This window comes from Vigna unguiculata, chromosome 2 (genome assembly GCF_004118075.2).
Source record: "Vigna unguiculata cultivar IT97K-499-35 chromosome 2, ASM411807v1, whole genome shotgun sequence".
NCBI lineage: Eukaryota > Viridiplantae > Streptophyta > Magnoliopsida > Fabales > Fabaceae > Vigna > Vigna unguiculata.
In genome coordinates, this window is record NC_040280.1 from 28,003,269 (window position 1) to 28,013,655 (window position 10,387).

Here is a 10,387-nt window from a genome sequence, read left to right on the forward strand (position 1 = left end):
TACAAGGCAAACTAAAATTTATGTGCTTACGACAATTACGCACTGGGTAATAAAAAAGATACATAAAAATATTTTTTTTAAAGTAATTATACTAAAATTAAAACTGTTTCCACTAAAAAAAATATTGAAAGATAGAACTTATGATATCATTCCGTACATATTATCTAACTATGTGTCACCAAGTCTTAAAATGTTTTTAAAAGTAATTTAAAGATAAAAAGTACATATTAACTTTTTTAACTAATAACTTCACGTGTTAAGCATTATAAATAATAAAAGTTTTTGAAAGTAAAAACTATTTTTTGTTTTATTTAGGAAAATAAGTCGTCTCCTATGTTTTGGAGTTGTGGACAGAGAATGAACTGGTTTGTTGGACTTTCCGTGGAGCATCTTCCTTCATAGATAATAAATAGCACTGAGAAAGACTAGCTTTTGTCATGTTCGACAGCAGCGCCATCTTCTCCCATAAACTGGAGAGGATTTTTTTCCTCTCACATGGCGGTGGCTTCTTCAATTTCCCAAACTCCTTTTACGCTTTTTCAGGGGTCAAATTGTCTTAAACGAAGAAATTTGAAAAACACTTCACTTCCCCATTTTTTTTCTCCGTCAAGATCCTTACTTTGTAGTGGATTTCTTTCAAGGAGACCTCTTTCGAGAAGGAACTCGTTCTGGGTATCCAAAACCATGGATGGATCCGTGAGAACTTCTGCTTTCAGAGATGGAGAAGGGGATGAAAATATCCAAGTGTTTGAACAAGAAGCTTTCATCGATGGACCATCCCCGCTTCAGTCAAAGTTTTTGTCGAGTGAGGTGGAATACAAGCTCAATCGACTGGTTCGTAATCCTCCCTTGATGTTTTTCAATAATGTTTTGGCCACTAAAGTTCTGAATATTCACTCTTATGATTCCCACCCCAAGTGGAGGGAATGTTTACTCTTTTAGGGAAAATTGTCTATATATTTTCTTAAAAAGTATTATTAGGTTTCTTTTGACATGGTTTCTGAAATGCAAGGAATCTGTTATAAGGAATGAATGTTAGCAGAACTGGAATGTGGTTGCAAGAGAAAAAAGATACATTTTTATCATACTAGGCTTAACCATGAACCCGTGGCTGGGAAGAGGATCCACTAGTTAATATTGTTGTTACACTGAATTTTTCTTCTTTTTTTTTTGCTTTTTTTTTACATGACTGTATAATCTGTATCATGTTATTGAAGGTGAGAAAAGAATCGAAATCCATGTTATAAAAAATTATGTTTGCTACTATTAGGTTCATTTGAATATGCTATCCAATCTCGGAAACATATCATACCACCTTTTATTTTTACAACCCAAGGTTTTCGAAATCGAGAAATTTCAAATGGAGAAAATGGTATCTGAGAACGATTAGTTAATCATGGTTTGAGAATTCTTGTTGATAGAATGCAAAGGAGATGTTTTCATTGTGCTATTAAAGGGGGCGTTCAAAATAGTTTCTGTGTTGCGATTCCAGAGGGCTGTTCCTGCAGGCTCAGTGTGTCAGCTAGGTCCAATACACTTGTGATGTGTAAACAATGAAAGTTATATACCACAGTCAGTAGCTAGGTATAGATAAGGAGACATAGAATACATTTGGTTAAGTGTGTTTGCCAGCATGATGAAGTGAAACCAAAATATCATGATCAATAAATATATAATGCAGATGCTTCTCAGTCTACTCTTTAGTTATATGAGAAGGAAATAAAAAATCAAATTGAATTGAGTTTTTCACATTTTAGTTCATTTTCTTATATAAAGGCTTTATGAAGAAGCTTAACTAAGTAGGATCAACTTGTTGCATATTCCCTAAATAATGAAGTGCATATGGACTAGATTTGCAAAGCACATCCTTAATACACGCTCAGCATTAGTTTCTTCTACTGAAGTAGATTTGTTTTTACTTCTTATCTTTTTTTCTATGCGGCTTGAATAAAAAATGAATGTAAGGGAACAAGAAACAAGAAAAAAGGCCAAAAGCCCAGAATCTAAGCATACCCAGCTTTAAGAGCATCCTTCATAATCGTGGCTTATTGTATAATTAATAGAACAGCTAATGTGAGGAACTAGAAATAGTGGTACTTTAACAATGTCGTATTTTTCCAGAGGCCTGTAAAAACTTTGATATGATTTAGGCATTAATTGTTGTTATGCGTTCAAACACTTAGAATTGTGGGATTTACACATCCCATAATACCCAAGTTCCTATTACATTACCACTATGTGCATTCCCTTAACAAATAGCTTTTGTTAAGGCTTTCATGCAGCTACCGCACATCCCGCCAAGTTGCCTGCAACCTACTAGTGTCACTGTCATATTTGAATTATTCAACTGATTCTCACAATATTCTTAGTTTTCTATGCATGTTCTTCAGACAATGGATGGGGTCTTATAAGACCTCGTTTTCCTTTTAGAGCAATTTTTGAACTCCTAATCACCATATCTGGCTATGGAGTTTTTGTCTCTATGATCAATTCTTCTTTTAAGTCATACCGTTTAAAGTTATTTGTACAAATAGATTCTTTCACAAGCATCTCATATGATAAACCTTTTAGTCTTATAACACTAAGTTTGAATTCCCATCTTAAGGCTTGTTCATTGTAAAATTATTTCCACATTAAAGTTTAACTATATTTTTATATGCTAATGCATTTAGTGCTGATGTTAACAGAGCAAGTGGATAGTAACTGCCCTCTTTGGTGGTTTCATTCTTTGGAGGCATGATGCAGAGGCCTTATGGTTTACCTCAGGGTCAATTTTGAATGCATTGCTTTCTGTTTTGCTCAAACGTATACTCAATCAGGAACGACCTTCAACCCTGAAATCTGACCCGGGGATGCCATCTTCACATGCACAATCCATATTCTTTGCTGTCTTCTTTGTTATTTTGTCAGGTAATATCTCGTAATAGTTCTTTGTTCAGAAAAAAAAAAAATTGGCAAGAAAGGTGGTTTACAAATCTTAGCTTTGTGATCCTTTCATAAATAATTTTATATATTAGTTTTGGTCGGTAGCAATATAAAGCGATTAAATATTTTCCCTTTTTTACTATATGTTCCTTGTTCTGGTAGCTCAAAAAGGTTATTGTGATCAAAGTTCTGGTGGTTAAAGGAACTAACGTTGTTTTGTTCTTGTAAATTTTATTTAAGTGTATCTCTGCCTCGTATCTTCAATCTTCTATGTTGTTAACATGGGAAGTGTGCCTGGTTTGGATTTCCTTGGCAAAACTTTGTTTTTTTGTTTTAGATTTGCTTCATGAAATAAAGAACTCCATTATCTTAGTTGCCTTTTCAGTGATGACAATACAAATTTCCATGGCATTCATGTGAAAGACTCAATACAAGCAAAAAAAAAAAAAATCTTTAATTAGAATTGTTTTGTCTGTTACATCGTGGAGGTGTCGATGTTTTTAGATTTCTTTGTTTTTCTTAAAGACGTGTAGAAATATATGATTTCACTATGAACATTTGTTTGTTTCTCTTGTTATATTACAGGAGTAGAATGGCTTGGGCTAAATGTATTTACCATTGCCATAAGTGGATTGGTCCTGACATTTGGTTCTTTCTTTGTAAGTGTATAATATTTCCATTTTAGCCTTCAGTTTGTTGCCTCGTTGGTATACCTTTTATTCCTTGTGTTTTTGGTACCTTATATTCTGCTATTCTATATTATACATTTAAAATGGCTATCTCAATTACCATATGAACATTACCTCTTCATTAGGTCCATGTGCATCATTACAAAATACTGTATAATTTTATAGGCTAGAACATTGTGACCTGGTTTGTACCATGTCATTTCACAACTTATATGATGTTTATTGTTTCGAAGTGTTGTGTAAAATTGTATTTGATGTAAATATAACTATACAAAATGAAGTTAGCAACTTCGAAAAATCTCTATTCCTTAAGAAAATAAAAAAACCACTAAGACGAGTTTTCTATGAATTCTTTATCTCGTAGAATGCTCTCTAAGAATTAAATCCTCTTGTTTCACTCATGCTTGAATTTTGAATATGAATATAAGCATTTTGTCACACAATGTACATTACCCTAGCTTAGTGAAATCACAGAAAGGAATTGATAAATATTTGTTTATGGTATAGTTGAAAGCTCCATTGCTCTAGCGTACTGAATCAGATTATATAATTTCTGAATTTGATTATAGTACGAGTTGCTTATGCTTGTTCTATGTTTCCAGTCGTACCTGAGGGTGTCGCAACAGCTTCATACAGTGAGCCAAGTGGTTGTTGGAGCTGTTATTGGATCCATTTTCTCTATTTTATGGTACTGGCTGTGGAACGGTTTTATACTGGATGCTTTTGTATCTTCTCTATGGGTTAGAATCGTTGTTGTTTTGGGGTCTGTGGGACTCTGCATAGGTTTTGTTTTATTTACTATTCGTTATTGGCTTCAAGATGACTAGAACTTCAAGACACATGTAAAACATTGCAATGCGTTTTAATGTGTTAATGACACATCTCATTTTCTTTGTTTCAAGATTAAGGTTTTATGTTATGTTGCATGGTTATGACATGAATCATTTTACGCCAATACTGTCTTGTAGTAATGCCTGGTTTTCTATCTCTTGCTTTCTTAGTTAGCTCTGTTGCTTTTCCTCGAAGCTTCTGGTTGAGCTTCAGCCCTATTATTTGTTAAGAAAATATCACTTTTCTTGAGCCACTTTTATAACTTTTGTGTAGACACATAACTTTAGTATTCATTTAATATCGAATACACATTCAAGAAAAAAAATGTAAACATAAGATATGTCAAAGTAAACATAACTTGCCTTTATGATATACTTTTAATTCAAACTTTAGGTTATAATAACATGAACAGCATTCTTGTTCTCGTTCCAAAGTTAAAAAGTAAAGTGAGGTTGAGCAACCAAGAAGTAGACACCATGGAAGAATTCACGAGCTGCTTGTGCTGCGTATAGGAGTGAAGGTTAAACAAAGAAGACACACGTGTACATAGCTAACCAGTGGCTACAACGATTCATCTCGAAGATATTCTGGTGGGGCCATCCTCCATGGCCGTGTATTGGTGAGAAACCCGTGTCACACAAAGGAACAAACTTGAACTGTGTGTAATAATAAGCTAGTAGTAAGTAGTGAGGTAGTAATTTTCCGTTTTAGTTGCCGACGTGGCTACCTCCGTTTCCACCTCCAGAACCGCCAGAAAACCCTCTGCCGGCTCTGGATCTTGCCCTTCGCCACCGCCGCATGTTCGCAACCTTCGCGAAGATCTTCCGAATCAGATAGAGCTTCCGAGACTGGCGTGCAATGAGATCGGCCGTAGAGGAACTCTGGCCAAGCATGATCCCATAACCGTCTTGGAAAGATTCCATTCCTCCGGTCAGAAGCTGCCAGAACAACGCTCCCCCTGCTGCTCCTCCTCTCTTAGCCGAAGCGTATACTTTGTAATACACTGCATTGAACACTTCATCCCTCTCGTACGCCTCGTACCCCGAACCCCTAAACGATTTCCCAAACTCCGCTACCAGAATCGGTTTCCTTATAGCGTATTGCGCGTCCGTGAAGTGAGCACTGAGCCAGTTGTTCAAGAACGAAAGCTGATACTGCACGTTGGAGCTCGATACCCTGTTTATGGAGCAATCAAAAATAAAAATATGAATTTGATAACGTTATTAACTGATCTTTTTAGTTAGTTACTAACTAAACTAACCACTGGTCGGGGTAACAGTGGACCGTTGCAAAATCAATGGCTGGGATTCGGTTATTTGCAATGAAATCTGTGCCTATGTCGAAACCGGGATTCAATCTTTTTCTCTGTGGTGTTGATTGACCGTAAAACCCTTCCAGTCCTGCCTCCAATAAGTGGTTCCTGTCTATCGACTTCACAAACCAAGCCATTTCCGTGATCCACGCCTATAATCAAACAAAAAAGTGGCGAGTTAACGAGTCAACTCATGATTGGGAATGAAACCAGGACCGTGATTGCCGTCTTTACTATACAAGGACGCCACTTTATGTTAATTTGTCCTAATCACATCATTCCTTTCCTTTTTTTTTTTGAATAAAGTAATATATTTTAGTGCTAGATTTGGTTTTAAAATGGTGAGCACTAACATCTATGAGGGTGAAAGAGCTAGAAGGTAAAAAAGAAAAAAGAAAAAGGTGGAAGAGGAACAAAATATTTGACCTGAATAGTCCTTCCTGAAGGATCCGATGTACACCTAGGCTCATTCATGAGCTCCCACGCCATGATTGTTGGGTCATCTTTGTAATGGGTTCCAGTAAATCTGTTGTATCTGTTAAGAACAGTCTATGGAAGATGAACAAAATTCAGAGCTTGAAATTATGTTTCCCAATAACACGTTTATCTTAGATGTATGAACAGAATAAATGGCAAAGTGATTATTATACTGAGATTATTTTAGTTATATTAGATGGTAACGGTAGAAGGAACACAGATTAGAAGAGACAAAAAAGTACCAGGACTTGTCTGGTTAAAGGAAGCTAATTTCACCATCCAAGGTTTTAATCTGCACATACAATTTTACGAAGCAAGACGAGAAATTGTACTAACCCTGACATGGTTCATGTAGTAACCCTTAACAACAGGGCTCCTGAAGAAATCATCATCTGAAGTAAGGTACTGGCCGTGACTTCTAGCCCAGTTCACATACTGCTTCTTGCCTCCGAAGTTTTCATAGTTGTTCACCAAGCTCAGTATGAGCTTAATTCCGTGCTTTCTGGCCTCAGATATAACGAAATCCAACCCCTTCACACCAGAAAACAGAGAGAAATTGAAACTAAAAATATAAACACAGCAAGAAATGACATGTTAAAAGGCAAAAAATGTGGAAAGTGTGGGTCTCTTACCGTGAACATTTGCTCATTGTAGAAACCAGGGGAATATTGCAGGGGTCTATAACCACCGTCACTGAAGGCCCAAGTTCTAGCAACAGTAAGGCCGTGACTTGCTGCTTCTCGGAAGGCATTTGAAACCTTGAACCTCTGAGATGGGTCAGAAGCCGTGTACATTAACCAGTAGGCGTTGAAGCCATTTGCATAGTAAGGGTATCCATTCAGCATGAAGTGGGTGCCTCTGGTTCTGACGAAACCATCCCTTGCTTCCACGGTGGCATGGAAACACTCCTGAGGGACCAGAATGGCCAGAAGAAAGACAAAGGCAAAATGCTTCATCTCGGTTCACTCTCTTACACAAACTCATGTATGGGTTCTCTTCTTGTTTATATGCTCGCAGTAATATAGAGATAAGAGAAAAAGCAAAAGTACGGTTCTTCTGCAGTTGCTAAGAACCTGAAAAGTGAAAAGCGAGTTTGTCTTCTTAGATTACAAATTCAGTTTTGTTCAGTAGAAAAAAACAAGAAAAAATGCAATGCATATGTAATTTTTAATAACATTATTACTAGAGTATGTGAGATTTCTGGAAGTGACAAATAAAAGTAATGTTTACCACTAAATTAATTTCTCCGTTAGTTGATTCATGTTTTGCAGTCATTTTCCCTATTGTAATTATTCTTGTTCCAAAAGCACAGACGGTAGTGTGATTTTAGCCGTGAGAGGTTAGATAATCCGTATCCCAGATTGTTTTATTGCAGGTTAGGGTATAAGGTTAATTAAATATTCATTTAATAGATTCTCATTAAACGAAAATATATTTATAGGTTTGAATGTGAATCCTATTAAATATAACTTTAAAAATGAGAATCCAATTGTGAAGTTAAATAAAAAAATTCATAAAAGCGGGGACATAGAAGTCCACAAAGGATGGTTATACAACTACCGACAGAGGATTGGTATAATGTGAAAAACAGGCAAACCAACTACCGTACTTTTTAACGAGGCATTATGAAAGAGAACAGTGTTACCAACTTTTGCAATGGAAAATGACAACCAACGATTTCACTTAAACCTAACAATGATATTTTCGTCGATTTTGTTTAGTTGTTATCCATTAAATAAAAAAAAACATTTATTCAATATATTTTTATGAATATGATATTAAAGAAAATTATTTCTTTCGAATGGAACTATTTTTTTGTTTGAGTATGAGAATTATGTATAACCATATCATCTTCAATGGAGTGGAGGCAGTGTAATTAACACAGAAGATTATGCAACTAACTGGTTGAACTGCACCGACAGTAACCCAACGTGATGAACACATGCATAACAATGGATGACACAGTCACTGAAAAAAAATTGTAACCTACAATTTTCACTGCATAACAATGAGGAATAAGAAGAATGAGTTGAGAAGAATTTGTGGAAACTGTTCTGTATTAAAGATGAAGGGCTGGTTGCAGTGGTGTGTGTGAATTAATTAACATTTTCTTGGTTTTGTGTTGTTTTCCGATGCCTATCTATTCTGGTATCTGAATCTGATCCTTCACGCGGCATAGTTTGGTTAAAAGTTAACACTGAAATTGGACCCATGATTTGCAGCATCTGCTGTTATGGCAGGGTGAGTTTGATGGGGTCCACCACTACTGTAATGATGCCATCCTTCTTCTGTCCCGCCCCAACCAGTTGCATTGCCATATGCTTGGAATTAGACCTAGCTCAGTCGGTAGAACCTCTTAATAATATCCAACATTCAGTTTCTCAACTAACTACATTTGTGTCTGGGGTTTGCTTTTAATAATGCAATACAGAAACCTATGTAAATAAACAAACCATACTAAAACTAAAGTCTTTTATAACATTTCCTTTATCTAATTAAGTTTTTCTATTTAAATTTTTGGTACCCAGATTACAACTCGGGTTGGATTTAAAAAGATTTAATTTTTTTATATATGAAATTTGACTCTGCACGGATTAATCTAGTTTAAACTGGGTTCCAGATGAAATTCACGATCCACCAATAACAATCATGTTTTACAAATTTTTATTATAATTATTTACTTTTAAGTATATAAATTGATAAATTAATACTATTTTTCAACTATTATCTTATAATAATATTTAGTAAAATAGACAAATATTTTAATTGTAGTGTTATAAAACAATGAGTCAAATAATTCATTTTGATTGTGTAATAATAAATATATAAAATAAGTTGGAAGAACAAAATATCCTAAGGATTAACCCACAAACTCGTGGTGGATAATCGGATTACAAAACTTTTTTTTATTAAAAAGTGAACCGAATTGAGCAAACTCATTTTTAATTAAACTTATGGTGAGTGTGAACTGAGATTACTGAGATAAGTTTGTATTAAAATTTTAATTAGCAAGATAGAATAAAAGACTCGTTACCAAGAAAATACAAGTTTTTTGTATGAAAAATTATAGTAACATTTAATATAAAAAAAAATTGATAAAAATTTTAATATAAAATCATAGTAGTTAATGTTTATAAAAGTTTTTATGCATTCGATTTTATTGTTTTTATTTAAAATAAAATTTTCAATTGATCTAATAGTGGAAAGAAAAAACATATAGAAAAAAAGGCATTTAAAGGGTATGTAGATTTGCGATGAATAAAGTAGGAAAAGAAGAGGAGATTGGTGGGGATAAGTGGAGGCGTGGGTCTGAATGCGTGAGAAGAGAGATTTTTTGTGAAGGATATCTCCACGATTGGCGCAATAAATGAGGAAATCTAACACTTCAAAACATCACCTTAGGCTCGTGCATTTGTCTCGCCTTTCCATTTCTCCCGTTAGGTTTTCACACGCATGTCACTTCCTCATACAATGCTCCAACTTCTTTCTCTTCGGGTTTAACTTGTTCAATCTTTTTCCCATTATCGATACATGATCATTTTTTATGTTATTTCAACCTGCTCGTTTGTGCAAACTCACTTGACACATTCAAATTTACAGTTGTCATTTATAAAATTGTCAATGATTTGTGACCATTAGAAGTGTCATCATCTAATTTTTAATTAGAGATTAAAAAGTGAGAATGAAAAATTAATGATTAATTTTAACTCTTATAACTAACGAGGTGTTATCATTACTTAGGAATACTGGTTGGGGCAAACCTAATAAGAGAATCTACCTAAAATTTGGTCAACTAAGTTTTGTAAGAAAACAAAAATAATCTTTATGAAAGCTTAATAATTTAAGTTTTGAAGATGGGTATGGAACAAGAAATGGCCGAGAAATATAGATGTCTTCTATCTTATTTCAGGTCAATAGGAAGACACTTAATTAAGAAGCGACATAAAGGGGTTTTGGGGGTGGAGGTTTGCATGGAGAAGAGACCTTTTTGAGTCGGAACCTAATGCAGATTAGACAAACCATAAAATGAAAGGGACACACATGAAGGATCCAACTACAATATATACAACTAACATGGCACAGAAAATACGTAGAGTAGGATTATTGCTATTAACAGTGATTTATCTGAATCGATATAACAAGGGAATGCATC

General features: G+C 34.7%; 2 protein-coding genes across 2 annotated transcripts; one reads left to right on the plus strand and one right to left on the minus strand.

The window, feature by feature from the left end:
• Positions 1-330: 330 nt before the first annotated feature.
• On the plus strand, positions 331-4,515 carry LOC114173472 (lipid phosphate phosphatase epsilon 2, chloroplastic). Its single transcript, XM_028057906.1, has 4 exons — positions 331-834; positions 2,688-2,910; positions 3,511-3,584; positions 4,217-4,515. Exons 1-4 carry the CDS (start codon positions 496-498, stop codon positions 4,439-4,441), a joined length of 861 nt encoding a protein of 286 aa, XP_027913707.1. The 5' UTR covers positions 331-495; the 3' UTR covers positions 4,442-4,515.
• Positions 4,516-4,763: 248 nt separating this feature from the next.
• On the minus strand, positions 4,764-7,318 carry LOC114173471 (mannan endo-1,4-beta-mannosidase 7). Its single transcript, XM_028057905.1, has 5 exons — positions 6,867-7,318; positions 6,571-6,765; positions 6,184-6,306; positions 5,707-5,909; positions 4,764-5,621 (listed from the first exon to the last, which is right to left on the minus strand). Exons 1-5 carry the CDS (start codon positions 7,188-7,190, stop codon positions 5,153-5,155), a joined length of 1,314 nt encoding a protein of 437 aa, XP_027913706.1. The 5' UTR covers positions 7,191-7,318; the 3' UTR covers positions 4,764-5,152.
• Positions 7,319-10,387: the final 3,069 nt, after the last annotated feature.

What these genes read in the sequence shown, in the direction of transcription:
- LOC114173472 (XM_028057906.1), top strand. Translation starts at nt 496, where the DNA reads ATGGCGGTGGCTTCTTCAATTTCCCAAACTCCTTTTACGCTTTTTCAG. An exon ending in AATACAAGCTCAATCGACTG is followed by an intron (nt 835 to 2,687) that starts GTTCGTAATCCT and finishes TGATGTTAACAG; the next exon opens with AGCAAGTGGATAGTAACTGC. An exon ending in TGACATTTGGTTCTTTCTTT is followed by an intron (nt 3,585 to 4,216) that starts GTAAGTGTATAA and finishes CTATGTTTCCAG; the next exon opens with TCGTACCTGAGGGTGTCGCA.
- LOC114173471 (XM_028057905.1), bottom strand. Translation starts at nt 7,190, where the DNA reads ATGAAGCATTTTGCCTTTGTCTTTCTTCTGGCCATTCTGGTCCCTCAG. An exon ending in CTTCAGGAAGGACTATTCAG is followed by an intron (nt 5,910 to 6,183) that starts GTCAAATATTTT and finishes GTTTGATTATAG; the next exon opens with GCGTGGATCACGGAAATGGC. An exon ending in CACTGTTACCCCGACCAGTG is followed by an intron (nt 5,622 to 5,706) that starts GTTAGTTTAGTT and finishes CTCCATAAACAG; the next exon opens with GGTATCGAGCTCCAACGTGC.